The sequence below is a fragment of the Chiloscyllium plagiosum genome, unplaced genomic scaffold (assembly GCF_037043375.1).
Source record: "Chiloscyllium plagiosum isolate Xiang-an unplaced genomic scaffold, Cpla_swu_hap1 HiC_scaffold_5, whole genome shotgun sequence".
Lineage (NCBI taxonomy): Eukaryota > Metazoa > Chordata > Chondrichthyes > Orectolobiformes > Hemiscylliidae > Chiloscyllium > Chiloscyllium plagiosum.
In genome coordinates, this window is record NW_028270143.1 from 63,071,127 (window position 1) to 63,097,272 (window position 26,146).

General features: G+C 41.9%; 1 protein-coding gene across 1 annotated transcript in view; it reads right to left on the minus strand.

Annotated features, from left to right (window-relative positions):
* LOC122550254 (contactin-associated protein-like 2) overlaps positions 1–26,146 on the minus strand; it is a 2,045,475-nt gene that overhangs the window by 195,485 nt on the left and 1,823,844 nt on the right. The window contains exon 18 of the mRNA XM_087987230.1: positions 24,403–24,639. Coding sequence (XP_087843356.1) covers positions 24,403–24,639 — 237 coding nt within the window. The remainder of the gene's footprint in view (positions 1–24,402; positions 24,640–26,146) is intronic.

A 26,146-nucleotide genomic window follows, 5' to 3' on the forward strand; every position in this document is an offset into this window, starting at 1 on the left:
GTCCGGAAAGAGTAAAGTTAAAAATCACACGACACTAGGATAGTCCAACAGGTTTATTTGGAAGCAATAGCTTTTGTAGCACTGCTCCTTTATCAGGTGGTTGTGGTTGAGCCACCTGATGAAGGAGCAGTGCTCCGAAAGCTAGTGCTTCCAAATAAATCTGTTGGACTATAACCTGGTGTTATGAGATTTTTAACTTTGTCCTCCCCAGTCTAACTCTGCCACCTCCAAATCGGGAAAGAGTAAATATCCTTTGACATGACACACTGGGATAACACCCTGGAAACCAAGTCCTGTAATTTCCAAAGTTGCTGCAAAATTTAAAGATTTTAGAAGTATGCAAAATTCCCTAACTTACTTGATTTTCAGACCCAGGCTGCCAGAAAGCATGGATCAAGTGTCTATAGATTAGATTTGATTAGATTCCCTACAGTGTGGAAACAGGCTCTTCAGTCCAACCAGTCCACAACGATCCTCCGAAGAGTAACCCACCCAGACCTATTTCCCTCTGACTAATGCACGTAACACTATGGGCAATTTAGCATGGCCAATTCACCTGACCTGCACATCTTTGGACTGTGGGAGGAAACCGGAGCACCCGGAGGAAACCCGCGGAGGAGCCCCAAATAGACCTTCCAGGTGAGACAAGGTTCACCTGCCTCTCTTCCAACCTAGTTTACTGCATCAGGTGCTCCCGATATGATCTTCTGTTCATCGGGGAGACCAAACGGAAACTTAGGGAATGGTTCACCGAGCATCATAGCTGGGTCCACAAGGGCTGAACAGACCTCCCAATCAGTGCCCATTTCAATTCCCCCAACCACTCCCTTTTTGACATGACCATCCTTGGTCTCCTCCATTGCCAAAACAACCCATATCACCTATTGGAGGAACAACACCTTATCTTCCGCCTGGGCACCCTATAGCCCAGAGGACTCAACATTGAGTTCTCCAATATCAAATAACCTCTGTCCCCATCTCCTAACTCCCTTCCCAGCCCCTCCCCCTCACTGCCACTGCTCCCTGCCACCAACCAGATCCATTCCTCCCATTGACCAAAATCATACCTTCCACCTGTCTTCACCTATCCCCACCACCACCCTGCCCCCACCACCCCCTTTATCTGCAGCTCCCCCACACCCATCCCCAGTCCTGAAGAAGGGTTACACCCGAAACGTTGACTTCTCCACCTCCTGATGCTGTCTGGCTTGCTGTGTTCTTCTGGCCTGCTACCTGTCTAGTTTGGATTCCAGCATCTGCAGTTTTTTTTGTCTCTATCCAAGTTTGTTCCATTGGTAAGAGGTCTCAGACTTACTGACTAAAATTCACAGCTTACAACAACTGCAGAAAGAAATATAAGCTGGTCTTCCAGATTAAAGTGCCTTCCATGGCAAAGAACAGAGAGAGAGCTCCTAGGCTGATGGTGGTCCAAATATTTCGCTGTATCTTGTTCACAGCCCCAAACTATTCAGGTACCAGAGAGCCATTCAGATAATTGTTGGCAGGCAGAAGACCTTGACCATTGGTAATTGGCCATTAGTCCACGAACCAAACTGTTACTTGATGCCAACTGTAGCTACATTTGTTCAAGGCCCTGCAGCTGCAGTTCTTCTGCAATCCTTGTTGTAACCCACAGTTACTTGGTATATAGTATTCACAATCAGTATCAAGTTAGTTGCTTTCAAACTGTGCAGCAAATCTTGCATTCCTCAGTTTTAAAACTGCTCTTTTTCCATTTTAGCCCACAATACAAAACACACACAAAAGTAATGAGAGACAGTGTTGAACATTAGACTGGGTTCTAATATTGTATGGTACCTAGGATCAGTCCCCTGTGTAGCTTGATTATTGTAGCTGCCATTACAATGGCAGTCAGTCAGTCAGGCGATGATGTGAAACAAGCAGCAATTTGCTAAGGAAAAATTCTATTTGCAATAAATTGGAGGTGCTGGTGTTGGACTGGGATGTACGAAATTAAAAATCACACAACAACAGGTTATAGTCCAACAGGTTTATTTGGAAGCACTAGCTTTTGGAGCGCTGCTCCTTCATCAGGTGATTGTGGAGCATAGGTTCGTAAGACACAGGGTTTTCCTGCTCCTCGGATGCTGCCTGATTTGCTGTGCTTTTCCAGCACAACTCTGATCTAGACCCTGATCTCCAGCATCTGCAGTCCTCACTTTTGCCTACAGAATTTATAGCAAAACTTTACAGTGTGATGCAAATGAAATGATATATTGAAAAAGACCTGGATTGTTTGTTAAGTCTCTCATCTTTTAGAATGACCATGTTGGTTTCAGTTCTTTCATATGTAAATCCCAGAACTTTTTTTTACAAGTTACATTCTCATGTGAACTTTAACAATAGGTGCCATGTCAGCCCAGATAATGCATTGAAGTTGTGAGGTGCCCTGTGTAAGGCTGTCTGTACCTGCAAGTACAAATTCACCCCACAAATTTATATGTGTGCGTGTACATGTGGGTGTGTGTTGAGGGGGAGGGAATGGGGTATAAGTGTGTGTGAGACAGTGTGTATACGTGTATGTGTGTGAATGTGAGCGTAAAGGGGTGTACGTCCGTGAGAGGGTGCATGTTGGAGTGTGGGAGTGTATGTGTGAACGGATGAGAGAGAGCTTGTGTATATGCGAGAGGGTCTGTGTGAGTGTATGGATGTGTGTGTGTGTGCGCGCACATGCGTGCACAATGGGGCCACCTGTAGTGTGGCATGAACTCAACATTCCGGTTGAGGCCATCCCCATGGGTACCGAACTTGGCTATTAGCCTCTACTTGGCCACTTTGCTTTGTTGCCTGTTCCGAAGACCACCTTGGAGGATGGTCACTCGAAGGTCCGAAGTCGAATGCCCTGGACCGCTAAGTTCTCTGACTGGGAGGGAACACTCCTGTCTGTTGATTGTTGGGTGGTGCCCATTCATCCGTTGCCATAGCCTCTGCTTGGTTTCGCCAATGTACCATGCCTCAGGGCATCCTTGTCTACAGCGAATGAGATAGATAACATTGGCCGAATCACATGAGTACCTGCTGCGTAAATGGTGACAGGCGTACTCATGTGTAATGGTGGTATCTGTGTTGATACTCTGACATGTCTTGCAGCGTCTGCCGTGACAGAGTTGTATGGTGTTGTCCTGAAAGCTGTGCAGTTTGCTGTGAACAATGACCTGTTTGAGGTTTGGTGGTTGTTTAAAGGCGAGAAGTGGAGGTGTGGGGAAGGTCTTGGCGAGGTGCTCATCCTCATTCTCATTGATAATGTGTTGCAGCTGCAATGAACATGGTGTCGTTTTTTGGCTCCTGGGAAATATTGGATAACGAAGGGTACCCTGTCAGTTGCAACTAGTGTCTGTCTCCTGAGGATGTCATTATGGTTCCTCGCTGTGGCACGTTGGAACTGGCAGTCGATGGGTTGAGCATCGTACCCCACTCTTATGAAGGCATCCTTGAGTATTTCCAAGTGCCCGTCACGTTCCTCCTCATCTGAACAGATCATTTTTATGCATAGGGCTTATCCATAGGCAATGGCTGTTTTGATATGTTTTGGGTAGAAGCTGGAGAAGTGTTGCATCATGAGGTTATCTGTTGGTTTGTGGTAGAATGAGGTGCTGAGCTCACTCTCATTCGCTCACACATACCCACACACACTCATACCCACACACGCACCCTCTCACAGACTAATACCCCTTTACACTCACTCACACACAGACACATATACATTTTCTCTCACAGACACTCATACCCACCTCCACACACACACCTCAGCAATGGAGATTACCTTTAACAGTCCGGGGTGCACCACGCTGGATGCATATTGAGGTGAACAGTGGAGAGTTGTGTGAGCTAATTTGCTTAACCATATGGAGAGGTAGCTTTGAAGAAACTTCCCAAAATTGGCAAACAGCCAATTTTTGGGAAAATTTAGCACTTAGTTTTCAGCTCTGCCAGGATCTGACTTGTTTCTTTTAAAGGTGAGAATGTCACTTTAAACAGGAAGTTCAAAATAACATTTGAAAAAAGTAAGTTACATGACTTAGGATACTTAAGATAATCAGCAAGCCATCATGGGAGATTATTGCTCAGATATTTGTTGACTTGAATTTTAAAACCCCGAGAGAGAGAGAGAGAGAGAGAGAGAGATAGCAAGAGAGAATGTAGATTGGGAGCAGCTGTTTGAAGAGAAACCACATTCGATGTGTGGGAGGCTTTTAAAGATAGGTTGACTAGAGTTGGGAGAGATATGTTCCTGTGAAAATGAGGGATAGAAATGGCAAGATTAGGGAATCATGGAAGATACGTGAAATTATGAGACTAGCTAAGAGGAAAAAGGATGCATAGATAAGGTCGAGGTGACTGAAGACAGATGAAGCTTTGGAAGAATATCGGGAATGTAGGACCAATCTGAAACAAGGAATTAAGAGGGCTAAAAGGGGTCATGAAATGTCCTTAGCAGGCAGAGTTAAGGAAAATCCCAAAGCTTTTTATTCATATATAAGGAGAAAGAGGGTAACTAGAGAAAGGGTTGGCCCACTCAAGGAAAAAGGATGAAATTTATGCATGGAGTCAGAGAAAATGGGCGAGATTCGTAATGAGTACTTTGCATTGGTATTCACCGAGGAGAGGGACATGGTAGATGTTGAGGTTAGGGATAGATCTTTGATTATTCTAGGTCAAGTTGGCATGAGGAAGGAGGAAGTGTTGGGAATTCTGAAAGGCATTAAGGTGGACAAGTCCCCAGGTCTGGATGGGATCTTTCCCAGGTTACTGAGGGAAACAAGGGAGGAAATAGCAAGGACTTTAACAGATATCTTTTCAGCATCCTTGAACACTGGTGAGGTTCTGGAGGACTGCAGAATTGCTAATGTTGTCCACTTATTTAAGAAGGGTAGCAGGGATAATCGAAGTAATTACAGACCTATGTACCTGATGTCAGTTGTAGGGAAGCTGCTGGAGAAGATACTGAGGAATACAATATATTCCCATTTGGAAGAAAATGGGATTATCAGTGATAGGCAACATGGTTTTGTGTAGGGAAGGTCATGTCTTATAACCCTAATAGAATTCTTTGAGAAGGTGACAAAATTAATTGATGAGTGAAGGGATGTAGATGTCACATTCATTGACTTTGGAGATGCCGGTGTTGGACTGGGGTGTACAAAGTTAAAAATCACATAACACCAGGTTATAGTCCAACCGGTTTAATTGGAAGCACTAGCTTTCGGAGCACCGCTCCTTCATCAGGTGGTTGTGGAGGACACAATTGTAAGGCACAGAATTTATAGCAAAAGTTTACAGTGTGATGTAACTGAAATTATACATTGAAAAATATCTTGATTGTCTGTTGAGTCTTTCACCTGCTCGAATGACCATGTTAGTTTCACTTCTTTCATGTGTAAATCACAAAACTTTTTTCTTAAAGTTGTATTCTCAGGTTAACTGTAACAATTGGTGTTAGCTAGACAGTATGTTGAAGATGTTAGCCCCCTGTGTTCTCTGTCAGTGCCATGATGTTTAGATTGATTCTAATCTAAAAAGTGAGATAACAGAGTTTTACATGAATTCGTGCAGTTTTTGAGCAAAGTAACTCTGCAAGTACGCAGAGAGTGTTAAGGGCGTGGAATGCCCTACCTGCTAATGTAGTCAACTCAGCCACATTAGGGAGATTTAAACAATCCTTAGATAAGCACATGGGTGGTTAGGTGATAGTGTGGGGGACGAGCTGAGAATAGTTCACAGGTCGGTGCAACATCAAGGGCCGAAGGGCCTGTTCTGTGCTGTATTGTTCTATGTTCTATGTTCTAAGTACAAATTCACGCCACAAACGTATATGTATATGTGTACATGTGGGCCTTTGTGTGTGTGTCTGGGTTGGGGGGTTGTGTGTGTGTGTGTGTGTGTGTGTGTGTCTGTGTCTGTCAGTCTGTCTGTCTGTAGTGTGACATGAACCCAAGGTCCCAGTTGAGGCCCTCCCTATGGGTATGGAACTTAACTATCAGCCTCTACTCGGCCACTTTTCGCTGCTGCCTGTCCCAAAGTCCGTTTTGGAGGATGGTCATCCAAAGGTCCAAGGTCGAAGGTCCTGGACCGCTGAAGTGTTTCCCAACTGGGAGGGAACACTCCTGTCTGTTGATTGTTGTGTGGTGCCCATTCATCCGTTGTCGTAGCCTTTGCTCGGTTTCCCCAATGTACCATGCCTCAGGGTATCCTTGCCTGCAACGTATAAGATAGACAATGTTGGCTGAGTCACATGAGTATCTGCCATGTACATGGTGGGAGGTGTCCCCATATGTTCTGGTGGTATCCATGTCCACACTCTGACATGTCTTGCAGCACCTACCGTGACCGGGTTATATGGAGTTGTCCTGACAGCCGGGCAGCTTGCTACGAACAATGATCTGTTTGAGGTTTGGCAGTTGTTTAAAGGCAAGCAGTGGAGGTGTGGCGAGGTCTTGGTGAGGTGCTAATCCTCATTGATAATGTGTTGCAGGTCACGAAGAACATGCCATAGTTTTTCAGCTCCTGGGAAGTACTGACCAACGAAGGGTACCCTGTCAGTTGCAGCACGTGTTTGCTCCTGAGGGGGTCATTACGGTACCTTGCTGTGGCACATCGGAACTGGCAGTCAATGAGTTGAGCATCGTACCCCGTTCTAATGAGGGCATCCTTGAGTACATCCAGGTGCCTGTCACGTTCCTCCTCAGCTGAGCAGATCCGGTGTACGCATAGGGCTTGTCCATAGAGGATGGCTGTTTTAATATGTTTTGGGTGGAAGCATTGTGAGGTTGTCTGTGGGTTTGCGGTAGAGTGTGGTGCTGAGGTGTCCATCCTTGATGGAGATGCATGTGTCCAAGAATGAGACAGATAGTCAAGAGTAGTCCATGGTGAGTTTGATGGTGGGATGAAACTTGTTGATATCACTGTGTAGTTTTATCAGTGACTCCTCGCCATGGGTCCAGAGGAAGAAAATGTCATCAATGTACCTGGTGTATAATGTTGGTTGGAGATCCTGTGTAGAGAAGAAGTCTTGTTCGAACCTGTGCATGAGGATATTGGCATATTCGGGTGCAAATTTGGTCTCCATGGCTGTTCCATGTGTCTGGATGAAGAACTGATTGTCAAAGGTGAAGACGTTGTGACCGAGGATAAAGCAGATGAGTTATAGGACAGTGGTTGGAGATTGGCAGTTGTTGGTATTGAGTACTGAGGCTGTTACTGCGATGCCATCATTGTGGGGGATGCTGGTGTAGAGTGCTGAAACGTCCAAAGTGACGAGGAATGTTCTCGGCACGGTTTTCTTACAGAAACTCAGCACCCACGGACCAGTCAAACCAGGAACATTCTTCGTCACAATGGATGTTTCAGCACTCTACACTCCACAACCACTTGATGAAGGAGTGGCGCTCCGAAAGCTACTGTGCTTCCAATTAAACCTGTTGGACTATAACCTGGTGTTGTGTGATTCTTATCATTGACTTTTGTAAGGTGTTTGATAATGTTCCCCATAGTAGGCTGATAGCTAAGGTAAAGTTGCATGGGGTCCAGGGTGTTCTAGCTAGATAGTCAGAGAACTGGCTGGGCAACAGGAGACGGAGAGTAATAGTGGAAGGGAGTTTCTTAAAATGGAGGACGGTGTGTTCCACAGGGATCCATGTTGTGACCACAGTCATTTGTGATATACATAAATGATTTGGAGGAAGATGTAGATTGCCTAACTAGCAAGTTTGCAGATTACACTAAGATTGGCAGAGTAGCAGACAGTGAAGGGGACTGTCAGAGAATACAGCTGAAGAAAGATAGATTGGAGAATTGGGCAGTGAAATGGCAGATGGGGTTCAATTCGGGCAAATACCAGTTGATGCATTTTGGAAAATCCAATTCAAGAGTGAACTATACAGTAGATGGAAAGGTCCCTGGGAAAATTAATGTACAGCAAAATCTGAGTGTTCAGATCCATTGTTCCCTGAAGGTGGCAACGCAGGTTGATAGCATGGTCAAGAAGGCAAATGACATGCTTTCCTTCATTGGACGGGGTATTGAGCACACGAGTTGGCAGGTCATGTTACAGTTGTATGGACTTTGGTTCAGCCAGGTTTGGAATACTGTGTACAGTTCTGGTCGCCACATTACCAAAAGGATGTGGATGCTTTGGAGAGGGTGCAAAGGAGGATCACTAGGATGGAGGATGCAAGCTATGAAGAGAGGTTGAGTAGATTAGGATTATTTTCATTAGAAAGATGGAGGTTAAGGGGGACCTGATTGAGGTCTACAAAATCATGAGAGGTATAGACAGGGTGGATAGCAAAAAGCTTTTTCCCAGAGTGCGGAACTCAATTACTGGGGGTTATGAGTTCAAAGTGAGAGGGGAAAAGTTACTGGGAGATATAAGTGGAAAGTTCTTTATGCAGAGGATGGTGGGTGCCTGGAACTCGTTGCCAGTGGAGGTGGCAGAGGCAGGCACGATAGCGTCATTGAAGATGTATTGAGACAGATACATAAATAAGCAGGGAACAAAGGGAAACAGACCCTTGGAAAATAGGTGGCAGATTTAGAGAGAGGATCTGGATTGGCGCAGACTTGGAGGGCCGAAGGATCTGTTCCTGTGCTGTAATTTTCTTTGTTCTTCTCTTTGTTCTTTGAGAGAGAGAGAGGGCCAGACAAAGGTTGACACAGAGATAAGAATTTCATAGACGCAGAAGTTCTGTTCTTAGCAGACACCAAACAGTCAGAGCTGGTGTGAAGTCTCGAGCTGCTTTAAAGCCAATATGGAAAAAAGCTCCAGAAACTGAAGTCTGTGGAGGTGTCAGGAGAGACTGATGACATGAGTTTTGGGGACCCATGCGAAGTAAAAACTGGAAGCGAAGACTGCAGATGCTGGACATCAGAGGTGAAAAGTTTAATGCTGGACAAGCACAGCCGGTCAGGCAGCATCCGAGGAGTCCAGGAGACTCGATGTTTTGAACTTAAGCTCACATCGACTCACCTGCTCCTCAGATGCTGCTTGACTGGCTGTGTTTCTCCAGTACCACACTCTTTGACCAAGTGAAAATTGATTTGAGTTGGAGTTTACTGGAAATAGTGAACAGCATTAGCACTGAAAGTGATGAATTAGGATTGAATTTGAATATTTGCGAATGTAACCTTAACATGTCAAATTTTGTCTGTTTCATCTTTCGCAATAACTGATAGACTGAAGTATGTTGCAACATCCTAATTGTAGCTAATAATTCCATTAACAGATATTCATGGTTAACTCCTTCTTCCTGCCAACATAAAGCATAAATCAATTTTTAAAATCACTGAAGTGACTGACTGCAACTAAATTTGTGATATGTACTAGTTATTCTTCAAGGACATTTCAGGAAAACTCCAATGCAAAAATACTATGCTTCAATAAATGTTCAGAAGCATGGCTTCACTAAAATGTAATTTGCCCAACAAACCCCTGTGTTATTAGTAGCTGTGTGAATCAATGTTGAAAAGCGATAGCTTTAGTTTTTGTCATTTCCAAGTTATTTGAACTTCATTATTATGCACCATGCTGTGTAATCTTTTTCCTTAATATCTTTGTGTTTGCAGTCATTACTTCTTTACGGATAATGTTTCATTTTACTTGCAGGTCACTTGAGGATTGTGACTGTAAATGTCGAAACATGATATTTTGGATTAAACTAAATAGACAAGCACCAAACCATGATAAAAGCTGATTGCTGCTCTAAAAATGCATTAAACAGTTCTGTAATTATTTATTAAGGAAAAACCTCTCCCTAGACCATAAGAAATATTATTGCAGTAGCAGATGAGAAAAGAGAAACTAAATGAAACATTAATCGAGTTCTTTGAACCTTAATAATAAAGTCATAATTATGCTTAATATGTAAAAATATGTAGCTTATATTTGAAATACAGTGTTCATGAATTTACAAGCACTAAAGCTTGGAAACCGGCAACTATTAGTATTTATTAGCAGTAGGCAGTAATGTAAAATTCAAAAATCAAATTTTTTAGAAAGATGCCAGCAGAAGAAAATTCTCCAAATTGAAACTGAATTAACATTAAAAAAATCTTTAATTGTCCGGTGTCATGATTTGAGTACTTCTCTGTATTGTCTGACAGTTATTACCTTATTTCAGGGAATATAAGCAAGCATTTCATACAGTTCCACAACAATATATGGCTTAAGGTGAAGTTGACAGATCTACATTGACAACTACAGAAAAGTAAATAGAAAAGTTTGAGACCTCAATTCATCTTGCCAATTTTATTTGAATCCAGTTTTTTTTATTTGTAAAACATTCGAATTATTTAATTGCTATATAAAAAATCAAATAATGCTGTGGGAAAAGTGCTTATAATCAATGAGAATTAAATGTGAATTTGTGCTTTGAACTGGATTGTTGCTCCCAAGTTTGGTGCACCAAGTTGGAAAATTTCCGAGGTGGCACGGGGTGCAAGCTCGAGTTGGACTTACACCATGGAATCTATGGGGAGGCAGCCACAGGAGCTGAAGTGGTATTGAGGTAGATTGCATGACAGGTCTGCATTATTGCTTTGGGACTTTTTCCCTGCTATAATAAAAATGATATGGTACGCGTACCTTTACACCTCACACCTCCTCATCAGCTACAAACTTCTCATGTGAACTCATGCCACCTCCTGACATCTCCAGCTCAATGGCATGTCTCCTTATTTCGCCAATAGCCCTTGTGCCAATTTAGACCTTACTCATGCCACTGGCGACTTCACACCTTTTGACCATTTCCCATCATCCTCCATGCCAATTCATTGAGTATTCACCATAGGCAGATCTCAGGAACCACGCCAAGACACCAGAAAATAATGTTAGAAGTCACATGACACCAGGATATAGTTCAACTAATTTATTTGAAATCATTAACTTTTGGAGTGCTGCTCCTTCATCAGGTGAAGTGAAGAATAACACACAGGGACAGAATTTATAGGCAGAGAGATTAAAATGCAGAGAGATCAAAAAGATAGTACAAATGGCGTTCCACAGACAGCTGCTCTCACTGCATGTGATGTCACATTCACATTCTCGACTTCTCTCTCCAACAGCATCACCACATGCTAACTCAGGGCTGCACTACTCCACAGTTCCACTTCATCCTCCGGCTCATTTACCGCGCTAATAAGAAACCTTTGCTTTATCTTTCAGGCATCAAGGCCCACAAGATGTAACAACCTATGGCCTTCTGGAACCTTCCTCCTCTCCTCTTCCCTCTGACTCCATCTCCTCCCCAACCACACCTCCTGTGAAGTATTCACATCCCTCCTAACCTTCTGCTGTCTGATACTGAATGTTCTGTACTCCGCAAAAGTCTCAGTTTCGAAGAGTGTGGTGCTGGAAAAGCACAGCCGGTCAGGCAGCTTCTGAGGTGAAGAGCTTATGCCTGAAATGTCAATTCCCCTCCTTCTCAGATGCTTCCTGACCTGCTGTGCTTTTCCAGCACCACACTCTTCAAAACTCTGATCTCCAGCATCTGCAATCCTCATTTTCTCCCAAAGTCTCAGTTTTGCTTCTCTGCATCCCCACCTTAGTAAATTTCAGGCACAACATGACGTTGAGCCCTTCATCTGTCATCCTCGACTCCATGCCCATTTCTTTGGACAAGAGTCCTCTCCTCGTCCCACAGACCCCTTTGCCCAGCTCCAACACTCTCCCTCCACCTGGACCCCTGTCTCTGACCTTTTACCTGCCCTCGATCTGTTCATTGAGAATTGTCAATCTGACACTGGTCGCCTCAATTTCCCTCAATCCAACCTATCTCCCTCCAATTTGATTGCACTGCACGTGCTTAAATCCAACCCTGACCCTGCTCCTCGGATGCTGCCTGACCTGCTGTGCTTTTCCAGCACCACTCTAATCTAGACTCTGATTTCCAGCATCTGCAGTCCTCACTTTTGCTTTTGTTATTAAGCCTGCTGATAAGGGTGGTGCTGTTGTTGTCTGGTGCACTGACCTCTACATTGCAGAGGCTGAGTGCCAGCTCTCAGATACCTCCTCCTATCTCCCCCGGACCATGACACCACCATGATACATCAGGCCATTGTGTCAACGACAGTCACTGACTTCATTTCTTCTGGCAATCTTCCCCCTACTGCCTCCAAGCTGATAATCCCCAGCCCAACACAGCCCACTTCCAACTCTTCCTGAAAATCCACAAACAGGACTGCCCGGGCAGACCCATTGTTTCTAGCTGCTCTTGCCCCACAGAATTCTTCCTACCCCGACACAGTCTTTTCTCTACGGTCCTGTCCCTGCCCATATACACCCGTGATTTCTCTGACGCTTTATGCCAGTTTTAGAATTTTCAGTTCACTGGTTCCAGCCGCCTCCTCTTCACCGTGGATGTTCAATCCCTCTACATGTCCACCCCCCACCAGGCAGTCTCAGGGTTCTCTGCTTCTTCCAGGAGCAAAAGCCTGAAACATTCCCACCCACCACTGTTCTCTTCCACTTCACCGAGCTAGTCCTCACCCTCAACAACATCTCATTAAACTCCTCTCATTTCCTTCAGGTCAGAGGAGTGGCCATGGGTACCCGCATGGGCCCCAGTTATACTTGTATCTTAGTGGGGTACGTGGAACATTTCTGGTTCCAGTCCTATTCCAGCCCCCACCGGTGTATCGATGATATCATGGTGCTGCTTCCCTCTCTTTTCCAGATTTCAAAAGGTTTATTGATTTTGTTTCCAATTTCCACACTGCCCTCACTTTCACCTGGTCCTTCTCTGAATCCTTCTTTCCCATCCTTGACATCTCAATTTCTATTTCTGGAAATAGACTGGCTACTAATAAAAACTATAAACTCATCGACTCCCACAGCTACCTGGACTATGTGTCCTCACACCCTGCTTTCTGTAAAGACCCATTCCATTCTCCCAGTTCCTCCATCCCTGTCACATATGTTCTGATGATACCAAACTTCGACTAGGGAGCCTACAAAATGTCTAACTTCTTCCTCAAGTGAGGATTCTCCAGCACCGTTATCGACAGGGCCCTCAACTAGGTCTGACCCATCTCCCGCAATTCTACCCTCACCCCCTCTCTTCACCCCCACCTACCATCCTTACCTACCATCCCACTCATACCCACATTCAGAAGATCATCAGTCACCCTTTGCGCCACCTCCAGGAAGATGCCACCACCAGATACCTATTTCCCTCCCCTCCCTTGTCCATTTTCCACAGGGACCATTCCCTCCAAGACACTCTGGTCCATTCTTCTTTCACTCCCAATGCCCCCCAACAACCCCAAGGCACCTTCCTCGGCAATCGCTGAAGGTGTAACACCTGCCCGTTTACCTCCTCCCTCCTCGATATCCAAGGGCCCAAACATACCTTCCTGGTGAAGCAGCACTTTACCTGAACTTCACACAATCCAGGCAGCATCCAAGGAGCAGAAGAATCGATGTTTCGGGCATAAGCCCTTCTTCAGGAATGAGGAGGGTGTGCCAAGCAGGCTAAGATAAAAGGTAGGGAGGAGGGACTTGGGGGAGGGGCGTTAGGAATGCGATAGGTGGAAGGAGGTTAAGGTGAGGGTGATAGGCCGGAGAGGGGGTGGGGGCGGAGAGGTCGGGAAGAAGATTGCAGGTCAAGAAGGAGGGTTGGGACCGAGATAAGGTGGGGGGAGGGGAAATGAGGAAGCTGGAGAAATCTGCATTCATCCCTTGTGGTTGGAGGGTTCCTAGGTGGAAGATGAGGTGCTCTTCCTCCAGGCGTCGTGTTGCCATGATCTGGCGATGGAGGAGGCCAAGGACCTGCTGAGATTTTCCAGCATTTTCTCTTTTGGTTTCAGATTGCAGCATCCGCAGTAATTTGCTTTTTTCCTCACACACCAGGCTTTGTAATCACATTGTCTGCTATTACACTCAAACTATTTTTAAACATTAACCGTCTCCATTAACAGGTATTCACCCTCCTAGCCAGATCGTTAGTGACTCTTTTGTCTGTCCAGCTATTCTTGTCTCACTTTGGGCTCTATCCACAAATATCTTTTATTCCTTCTCCCTTCCCCCTATCTTCTGCATTAGAACCCACATTTTCTGAGACACCATCAATTCTGAGGAAGGGTCACTGGACCTGAAATGTTAACTCTAATTTCTCTTCACAGATGTTACCAGACCTGCTGAGTTTTTCCAGCAATTTCTGTTTTTGTTTCTGATTTCCAGAATCCACAGTTCTTTAGGGTTTTATGCAAATGGAATGAGTGGAGCATGATAGGCTGAATACTAAGTCTCAGCCGATGATCAGAAGTGTCATGGTGTGAGTAAAGTGTTACCGGCTGAATAGCAAGTGAAGGGGTGACCTGTAAACCAATTAGTTGAGGCAGAGAGATAATTACAAAAGAAAATTAAAAATAAGGTGACGCTGGAGACAAACCAAAAGACTGGAATAACCTGATAGGTGTAAGAGTCGCATGCCTAGGGTCTTTCAAAAGTAATAAGTAATCCAGAACTGTACAAACTAATTAAGGTAGAGAGATCATAACATGCTATCCAGATGATGGTGTCATCGCTTCACTCGCGATTCAGCTGTTGACACTTAGTCACACCGTCTGACACTTTTGACCACCTGCAGAGACTTATTATTTCGCCTGTCAACACTCCACTCACACCAATTGTATGATCTGTTGATCTCTCTGCCTGTTGATCTCTCTGCCTATAAATTCTGTGCCTGTATGCTTTTCTTTACTTCACCTGACGAAGGAGCAGTGCTCCAAAGGCTTGTGATTTCAAATAAACCTGTTGGGCTATAATCTGGTGCTGTGTGACCTCCGACCTTGTCCACCCCAGTCCAACACCGGCACCACCACATCACAAAATAATGTTCTAAATACCTGTTGTAGACTTCACTACGTTCGAAAAAAGATCTTGCATTGATAAAAGCCTATTTAGTATACTTAAAAGAACAAAATGCTTATAAAAACAAATGTTTCCAACAACCATCTAATCCTTTATAAAACCTTGTCTATTCATTACTCCACTTTTTTTTAGATTAGATTAGATTACTTACAGTGTGGAAACAGGCCCTTCGGCCCAACAAGTCCACACCGACCCGCCGAAGCGCAACCCACCCATACCCCTACATTTACCCCTTTAACCTAACACTACGGGCAATTTAGCATGGCCAATTCACCTGACCCGCACATCTTTGGACTGTGGGAGGAAACCGGAGCACCCGGAGGAAACCCACGCAGACACGGGGAGAATGTGCAAACTCCACACAGTCAGTCGCCTGAGTCGGGAATTGAACCCGGGTCTACAGGCGCTGTGAGGCAGCAGTGCTAACCACTGGGCCACCGTGCCGCCCACTTTGTTATGCTTCACTTAGGTAGTGCTCTGGAAATCAAGTGCACCTATTCTGGAGTCATCTCAAAAGTTAGAGATTTTATAAAATTTCCTCAATTTATCTTTCTTTTTAGACCCAAGTTAACAGAAAGCACAGAGCAGTTATCTATACATATCAAGAATGACTATTTATTACTTCATATATATATAACTTTTTAAATCTGAGCAACACAAAACTCCAGTAGTTAAAACTCTAATGCTCTTAACTCCCGCTCTACAGACGTCAACAGATGGGAAAAATAATATCAGTCTTATGGGGAGAGGGAAACATGGGGAAGGCAAGTCTGTGGTCTCTACCCACAGGGTTCACTGAGAGGATTCTTGTGCTGACCAGAACTCTGCTTCTCAATCTTCTTCTTCTGATAAGTTCACTTGTTTGTAAATGACTTAAACAAATGTCACAGTTTACACCAACTTAAAGGAGAACTAAACTAGCTAACGTCAGGCTTGAAATGTTTTCTTACTGCAGAGAGAAGAGACAAACTAATCCTGCCCCTGAGGAGATCAGGTTGCTTCTTCAAAAGTAGTCGCACCCCTCAGCTGTTCAGCTACCTGGGAGGCAATCACATAGTTGTTGGCAGGCAGAAGGCCTTCTTATCAATGAAGGGTGGCACAGTGGCTCAGTAGTTAGTACTGCTGCCTCACAGCACCAGGGACCCAGATTTGATTCCACCCTCAGGCGACTGTCTGTGTGGAGTTTGAACATTCTTCCTGTGTCTGTGGGTTTCCTCACAGATTTGCAAGTTAGGTGGATTGGCCATGCTAAATTTCCCATATTGTAAGGGTGAGTAGGTTAGATAGATTTAGCCATGGGGAAAAAAAAGATTTCTAGGGGATGGATCTGGGTGAGATGCTTTTTGAAGAGTCTGTATGGACTCAGTGGGCTGAATGGGCTGCTTTCATTCTGTAGGGATTTTATGAACTGGTAACTAGTCCACAAACCAATCTCATATTTGTTGTCAGTGAAAGCTCCGTTTATACTGATACCTTGGCTCTAAGTTGTTATGGATCAGGCAAGACCCCCTCAAAATATTTCAAGAAAGTAGCCTGGATCCTAATTTTTTTTTAGTTTTTTTAAGTAGGTATAATGCAGACATTCCTGGAGTGATGCAGTTGGCCCAACCACTTAGTTTTAAACAAAACAGAATTTATTTGCAAGATTACCAAATGAAACACAAACAAAAGAGAACAGAACACAGAATAACTTAACTGTTTAAAAATGACTCTTTCACAACTTAACAATACTGTTTCAAATACTTTCGACATCCCCATAAACACCCTCTTGGCAAAAAAGGAAAATCAAACATCAGTTTTTACTGGAAATATGGCAGAGAGGGAGAGTGGATCAGCATGGAGCTGTTTCTTTGACCAGCAGCCTCAAAAAACTGACAGGCTGCTAAAGCCAAACCAAACCAGGGAAAAGCTGAGCTGGGAGAACTGGCCACTCCCCTTTCATTGTACAAGTGTATTTTTTATTAAACTTGAAAGCCTTTTCAAGGAGATCAACCCAGACATCTCAGCAACTCTGCCTGGTTTAACACTTTTGAAAAAAAACAAGGACAACACAACCTTGTTAAAGGAGCAGCATCATCACAAAATCATTGGCAAGCCAGGTCTCCACTACTTCATGAGCTAACAGCTGTGTAAACAGTGTTTACAATGAGTGTCAAGTTACTTGCTTTTAAATGGTGCAGCAGTTCTTCAACAATCCTCAATTTTTAAAATAATTTTTCAGTCCAAAATCAGAAATTAGAAAGATATGGTCTTTACAACACCTAACCACTTTGGAACAAGTTGGTGATGTCAATCAAACTGTGAACTAACAGACTCCATAAAGTGATAGAGATAGATTTTAGACAGAATTTCAAGCAAAACCAACCTATAATAAAGTGCCACATAAAATATTATTGCACAAGATAGGAGCTTATGGTTTTAGTGGTAATGTATTAGCATGCATTAATAATTGGTTAACACACAGAAGTCAGAGAGTTAGGATTAATGGGACTTTTTCAGATTGGAAAGATTTCATTCATGGAATGCCACAGAAATCAATCCTCGGGCCTTAGTTATTTACTATCTCTGCTGATGACTCTCTGTTGATTGCTGATGATACAAAAATAGGTGGGAGGGTACCAACACAGAATACTGGTGAAACTGGGCAGCAGCTGTAGTGATAAAAACAGTTAATGTTTTGAGTTTGGCATGACTTTTCTTCAGAACTGGTGGCAGGGCATGTTGTAGTGAGGACATGAGGAATTGACAAGGGGACATATATAGGTTGAAAGAATGGTTAAAAAAATAAATGTAAGAAAGTGAGAGGTCATGCACTTCAATAGGCGGAATCAAAAAATACACTATTATTTAAATGGTTGGAGACAGTATAACATGGGGAACTGGGTGTTCTTGTTTAGTAGAATTTTGCTGTTAATGGTTGGTGTTTGGAGTTTAAAAATAGGGAAGTCTTGTGGCAATTGTACATGGTGCTGGTGAGGCTGCACCTGGGGTATTGTATGTTGCTTTTGTCCCCACATTTACGAAAGGATATACTCGCATTGAAGGCAGATCAAAATTGATACATTAGACTGATTTCTGAGAATGAAGGGTTTGACTTATTAAGATTGGCAAAACAAGTCAGGCCTTTATCATTTAAGTTTAGAAAATAAGGTGTGATTTTTTTTCGATTAGATTAGATTCCCTACAGTGTGGAAACAGGCCCTTCGGCCCAATAAGTCCACACTGACCCTCCGGGCAACCCACCCGACCCATTTCCCTCTGACTAATGCACCTAACACTATGGGACAATTTAGCATGGCCAATTCACCTGACCTGCACATCTTTGGACTGTGGGAGGAAACCGGAGCACCCAGAGGAAACCCACGCAGACACAGGGAGAATGTGCAAACACCACACAGACAGTTTCCTGAGGCTGGAATCGAATCTGGGACCCTGGTGCTGTGAGGCAGCAGTGCTAACCAATCTTATTGAAAGAATATAAGATTCTGAGTGGTGTTGACAGGGTGGATACTGAGAAAATGTTTCCACCTGTGGAAAAATCTCAAATTGGGGATATAGATATAGAATAAAGGGGTACACTGATTTAAAACTGAGATGGGAAGGAATTTCTTCTCTCGCAGGGTAATGAAGGTTTGAAATTGTCTAACCCAGAGAGTTGTGGAGGCTGGATCACCAAATATTTCAAGAAAAGTTAGATTTTCAAAATATCAGAGAATTGACAGCTATGTGGATTTGGCACAAAAGTCTGGGTTGATCAGCCATGGTCATATTTGTGATGTTCTTATGAGTATTCCCATGCTATTATCTATTAAATTGTGAGCACTGATGTTTTTTTTTCAACTGAGTGGCACATTAGTCTATTTTTTGCAAACTTTGAAGGACAGAAGATTTAAATTACTTTAACTGTTTGACAGTTCCACAGAACCTATCCACGTTTTTGCACAAGTTAGTGTCTACCATTAAAAATCCTAAGAGGTGCCTGAGCCCTCCAAATTCAAATCTGACCTCTCCCAAAGCAACCCTGAGTTTTTCAAAAGTGAACCTCAGATCCTCAAAAATTCTGGTAGTTTTAGACATAATCCTTAACAGTCTGAAGGCTATGAGTCCTATTGCAGAAGCCTGGGTGATAAAGGTCGCTTCTGAGTCAATGCAGCTGCATTTTTAACCAAAGGTAATAGACTGCAGATGTGGAAAATCTGAAATAAAAACAGAATTCTGGAGAAACCCAGCAGGTCTGTTAGCCTAAGAAGAAGAGTCTTTGGACATGAAACTTTAATTCTGTCTCTCTCTCCACAGATGCTGCCTGGCCTGCTAAGTTAATTCTGTGTTTTTTTTGTTTTAACTTGTGTTGTATTCTTAAATCTTCTGTTAAGACCATAAAAAAATGGGTGTATGAAGTATCTCCCCACCCCCAATAAAAATGGGAATGCTGGATTCAAAGGTGGACTTCCAGAAATGGAATTCCAATGCCATTATGGTGAAAGTTCAGAACTATGAGTTCACTGATCTGATCAGGAATGAAATAACTCCACAGAGGCTGGCATCCTGTCACCAAGCCACTCTTTTACATGTGGAGAGTCCTTGAACTGATCCAGTTCCTGCATAGCCAACTGTAAGAGTGAACAGGATGTCTGACACTCCTGTTTTTATCCGTCAGCTAGGGCTTCCTGATTGGACCAAACTAATAGCCTCAATCAGGGAACTCATATTCTATGAGGTCCACCTGGCTGTCCTCGTTACAAACACTACAAGTGTTGTTTGTTGTTTTAATCAATACCACCATTGTAGTCTGAAGTAATGTTGTCTGTTGGGAAAAGAAGTGACTCATGATTAGAGGCATGTCTATGATTTCAGTGCTCTTTGAAATATTGCCCTTGTTATCGTCTGACTTCTTTAATGCAGCACAAGCTTTGGAACTTCCTCTTTAGCCGCAATGACTCAGCCTTTTCAGAGTTCTCTTGGTCTATAGGTCCACGTCAGTCTTAATTCCAGTTGTCATTTTACCAAGATAGGCTTCTTTTTCAGGTGCCAAGTCTACAAATGTCAACCTCTCTGGCTGTTTCTTTCCTTTTACTTTCCCTTGCTTCCATCTCTACTTCAAGTTTCAATCCTTCCTGGGTTTTCAATATTCACAGAGACCTTCCCCAGCTTGACCACTGAAAAATAAGCCCTCCTTAAGGCTATCTCAAAAGGAGAAAATTAGATTGGAAATCATTGGAAATTGGGAGGTAATGAGGTGAGAAATCGAGGCACTGGGAGAATTGGCAAGCAAAGGGACAGATCCAGGAGGTAAATTTAAAGACATCTGACTTCTGGATCTGCCAACTCTTCTCCCAGACAAAACTATTTTGAATCACAAGTTTCAGGAAATGCAACTATCAATGGTCAATAACAATTTTTATTCAGTTGCATTTTGGAATGGGTTTGTAAGCTATCCCTAATTCCCATAATGCCTCAGATAGCGAGGGGATAATGGAGGTAGGTTAGGATTGTGGTTCTGATGTTTGAGATTTAAATGCCAACCAAATCACAAAAATAATGAATGTTCAGCAGTGGTGTGAAGTGCAGAAAGTCTGGATAGTTGGCAAATTTAGAAAATATTAAAAGTTAACAGCACCTTCACCGCCCGAAAATCCAAGAAAAGATTCTATTGAAGGAAGGTTTCAGGAGAAGTGGAAATCATGCAACAAAGAAAAAACAAAATGTGAATTCCAGATGAGGTCAAAAAGAGTCAAAGCAAATTCTGAATGAACAAGTTGAAGGTATGGGAGCAGCTGCTTCCATACTGGCAGACAACTTGTCAGGGTTGATGTCTGTGAATGTCAGATAACTTAAACCCCCTCAGGTCAAGATTATCAAATGCATGAGCAAATTACCATGAAGCTTATTCACAAAGGATTAAAATCTTGGTGAAACACAATATGTACTGAGAAATCAGAATACATGGCTGTTGAACAGAAATGCATTCATCTCTGTCTCCTCGAGACCGTAGATATTATATTTCAGAATGAAGACGGGAGACAAATCCCCCATGGATTTTTTAAAGTTGTTCAAAGGATTAGGCACAAAATTTGACAGTAAAATTGGTAGTAAGTACATTTTTCACAAAACCAGATGCCAATAGTGGGTTCTGATGGATATACTTAGTCAAGAATTGAGACTGCTGACCTCCTTTATTACACCATTGTTAGTATTGCAAAACCAGGTATAATTTGGGATCTCTTCTGCATCAGAAATTTTCCTTAGAAATATGAACATGGAAGCTATATGGTGACCTTTTGGTATGTGGTAGAACAGAGAAAGAACACACCTGGAATGCCAGAGAAGTATAAAGGACACAGGCCTTACACAGAACATCAATTTTCTGGAATGATTATTCCAACCTTATACACAGTATCTATAAACATGTCATAAATAAATCAATAAAGGAGTGCGATATAGCATAAGGAGTTGAAGAGCTTTCATTAATAAAGAGCAAACAGCCTCAGGGACAATGTACTTGAAGACACACAGCCTGAGACTGGCATTAGAATACAAAGATACCAATATTGGTTTAAAGCACAATGTACATCACGCACAACCATGAAATGAGTTGGAGGATGTTCAACGGTCAAATATTAGAGGAACATGGAATTCTGAGCAAAGTAGGATTTTGAAAAGGCTAGAGATTATGAGAGACAAGATTATTCCTAAAAGAACTGTAAATGTAAAGGAATGGAGATTGTTCCTGAAATGATCCCGGTTTTCTTACTGTCAAACTATTACAAATGGAGTATTCGATCCAACTTGCTGTTTCATGCTTTTGGCTATTATTTGTGGCAGAGATAGTGGAGCAATAAATCCTATTTATTGCAATGAATTAAATACATTTAAGTGAGGTTTTAAATCATTTTTCTTTGTGGTCTCGAGCTGGTCTACATAAGACAGTACTTAATGATTTGTGAGAAATCAACTTGGCAATAAGTGTTCATTATGTGTTGGAGTACAATAGATTCAACACTATTAGGCAGAATAAAATTTCTATCTGCACCTAAGGGAACAAGCATCGAACTAGATTCTAAATGTATGAGTTGAGCTAGATTTTACTGTACAACTCCCTTAAGCATATTTACAGAGAACAGCTTTAATTAAAATATGTTTGAGTTATGTTCAGACATTTGGTAATCTTTAATAATACACTGCACTTACTTAAACACTACTCTGCACTGCCTGACATTTATTTAAGATGATATGTAAGGAGCATAATTATATATTTTCTGGCTTCTATGTGACTTATCATAAGTTTGACTGATGTACTGTGGCAATTATAATCAAAGGAAATAGCAAAATTTGAGACTTCAATTCTTGTTTCTAAACATCTTAATTCATTATAATTTGAATTTTTAAAAAAATTGGTCGGAACATTATTCAAATACACAAATTAACTGAAATACTCAAATAGGTGTCTGTAAAAAAAAGTACTTGTAATAGTGACAATATGAAGAGTTAAATATGCATTTGTTCTAATACCATCCAAACGTGATCAATGCTCAAGAGGTTAAAGTTTGAGAAGAATTTACCTTGGGTTTTAATGTTTGTAGGAGATTCTATAAAATCCATTGTTAACACTTAAAACTTGCACTAATAGGCAGCTTTTAATGTGGGAAATAGTGTTTTTATGCATTTTTAAACCGGTTTATCACTTTCCTAAAAACGTAAAAGAAAATTGAGACAATCCTCAACAGAATTACAGAATGCTATAAGAGACAAATAATGGTTATTGGACTCACCAAGTCTATTTCTGATCTTTTTCTCTACATGAGTGCAATGAGTCGCCTTCTGTGCTGTAAATGACTCTATTAGCTGTCAAATATAATTTGACTCTCCAGCTTGCCTTTAATGTTACTCTTCAGACAAAGAACTGAAGAAGTCATTTCTGAAATGGAGGCAAGTCCGACCAACAGCACTGCGATCTCTACCACACGCAAAGATAAGGAGGTCAGTCCCGAATCAACACCAGCCAGAATTGGGACCAAACCCCATACTCTTGACACTAATCTGATCCACACTAGCAGCTGTTGAGCTAACTGAATCAGGTTGCTCTTCCCACTGCAAGGGAATTCATGTTGCTTTGACAATGTACACTTTTACACATATGGTGAAGTCCAGAGTTATGAACAGTAATGAGGCTATGATACCAGCTGATGGTAATACTGCAAGTCAGATCCCTGAGTGAAACCTAGCTGGGTAGATCATATGTTTTATAATTGGCTAAAATTGAGTTTACTCACTGAAGCATATTCACACAAGGCTGCAGAAACTCATTAACATCAATATATAAGTTTATCATATAAAGGAAACTTTAAAAAGTAATATATAAAAGACAGTTAGAAAGATCTTAACACTAGCCGTAAAACAAAGTTTTGACCTGTTCCATAACATTTACAGATACTCCAGAAAAATTTAATTCCTATCATAACCAGTGTTCCCTCTAACTTTCTTACCAGCTGTGCAGGTCTCTGAATCCGTGCATAGCAGTGAAGTCAGAACTAGAAGTCAATGCTGCAATTGGATCACTATATGCAGAACATCGGAGCAGCTCTGCATGTATGCATTTGTATAACTTAGAAGGCACAAGGATCATAGCTTTTTTTTACATACTTGACTCTTCCCAGTTTCTTTTCATTGTCGCATGGAGAGTGTTTAATTATTCCTTTCTAAGTTCATTGGCATAAACCTTTAACAATTATAATGATTAAACCAATAACCTGAAGATGTCTACCCAAGTTCTCCCAGCTTAGGAACCTCATAAATTAAAACACTTGGTTAGGATGACTGACGGTTTCCTGAAGTAAAAGTTTAATTTTCTTGATTGGAAAAGCTGTTCTTCCTTGTGAACTGAACCTTTGATTCCTCTGAACTTAACTCAATGCTAATACTAATGGTGTTATTGTCTGTTGTGAATTCAGCGTAAAAGTGTTCCATCCATTAACATTCCAGAGGTTCCACCAGCCACTTAGCTGTAATTATGTTCATGGAATTGGTGCAGTGAGGTCACTGTTCCAAATGACTTTCTGACCTGTTTAAAAGAGAACCTTCATATCCAACTGCCTTGATTTTACAATCCGAATCCCAAAATATAGCAATACACATTATTCCTCACAAAGAGTAGAGGCTTCAATTTTCTTTCCACCAAATGGAGGACCAGGAATCTCGTCCACTCTTAATGCCTGCCATTGGTATATGTTAGAAGAATCGATAGATTGATATTCAACCTGATTTACAATTCAGCTGCCCATCCTTTTAACACACTGAACCATTTCCAGGTTAAATTCTGAAAATACTCAAATATTTATAGCTATATGCTTGACTTTTTAAATGGCATATTTTGGTCTACATTAAGAAGTGCTAGTTGGCTTGATTTAGGATTGATTGGTTGATTCCTTGATTTAGAATATTTCAACCATTCATCGTCAATTGGTGGCAGGTCTACCCCATATTTCAGTACCAAAGGTTCATCAGCATTAAGGCATTACCTTTTGTGCAGAAGGGACCATCATATGCAGTATGAATGCAGTCACACGAGTAGCCATTGTACTTCTCCACACACTTGCCACCATTTCGACAATACATGCCATAACTGGTACAATGGCCTGAGCAGCCAGGTTTCACTCCTGGAGTAATTTTTGCTCTCTCCTCGAGGTCGAGAGTGACACCATTCATTCTTAAAGACCGGATACAACCAAGATAACCTCGTTGACCTCCAGCAGCTCCTGTGAAATAAGAAAACCATAAAATGAAAAATGCATTAATTAAACAGAGGTTTCAAGTTAAAGTTATTGCTTAAGTGAACTGGATCTTTTAATCCAATTGGATCCAAATTGATGTAACTGGCACAAAAGATTGTGGAACTTTAAGCAGAAGTTTGGACTATGCAATTTGAGTTCCTGCAATTATTTACAGGAGTTTTAAAAGCCATTGCACCTCAAAGCAAGCTTCACTCACAAAACTGCCCCTTGGTTAAAAATATAACAGGCAATTTAACCACATTCACTGCAAAAAGATTATGAAAGAAGGGTTATTTATTCTATCAGTAATGAATCTTTCTAGACATTAACGGAGAAGTATAACTTAAGAGAATTAACTACTTACAATGAATGTTTGTCCGATGTTGCAAATTTATCAAGATAACGTTTTAAAACTTAACTCCTGATCAGCCAGGAAACAAGTTCAGTTAGAGTGGCTCCTACTGTTAACTTTCCATGCCAATGTTACTTCAATTACATATGCCAGTTCTCAGACATAAAGAGTATGCTTTTTTCCTCATTGCCTCTCATATTCAAGGGCTTGGCCCATATATTTCATCCAGGTTTCTGGCAGCAGTTTGCTCACTTTACTATCAATTCCTGGCTTTCTAGCCTTTGACAATTGCTCTGGTTAGCATTATTCATCACCCTGGCTCTTTGATGCTGACACACCAGTCTTGAGCTCAGCTCCAATTCCTGCCTTCTTCAGCTCAGTGATGTTGCCACTCATTCATGCCAGCTCCAATTCCCTTTTCTATTTCTCCACCTATTATAAAAGGATTCCTATTCACAAATCCTGGCTTTCCGCTCCGTGTTTCTTTGTCCTTTGTCCTTTGTCCATGGTCTCTTTTTCCATCTCCCCAACTTAACAATGCCACTCCTTTAGGCTGGAAGGATCCCAGAGGACCCGATGTGCTCTCCCACAATTGACAGCTGCTGTTGGAGGCCCCTCGACATGAATCTCCAGTAAAAGTTTCTGCAAATTATGCTTTTTATTGGTTTTCTTGGAAAATATGCAAATTAAACTACATTGAAAGTAATCTTCTCAGCATAAGGACACTAATATGTATGTTTTTAAAAATTGTCAATGGAAGTTCTTTTAAATTTACTCTAGAATACATGACTGTACCCCAGTCAAATCAGTAAATAGCTCAGCATATTTTTAAAACTTAAGTAATTTAAAACAGGGTTGCTCAGTCATTTACATGGTGACTTAAAGTACTTTGTGTAATAAACTCATTTTCAGAAGTTCTTATGAAAATTTACCAAGTTATAATATTGAAATATGTTAAGAATTTGTTAAAAAATACTTTTTAAAATACTGTCTTATTCTGCAAATTCATTATACTTTGTTTGCATCTATATGTAAGCAAGTCTGACAGGAAACTTGAGGAGAAAGTGAGGACAGCAGAGGCTGGAGATCAGAGTCGAAAAGTGTGTCGATAGAAAAGCACAGCAGGTCAGACACCAACTG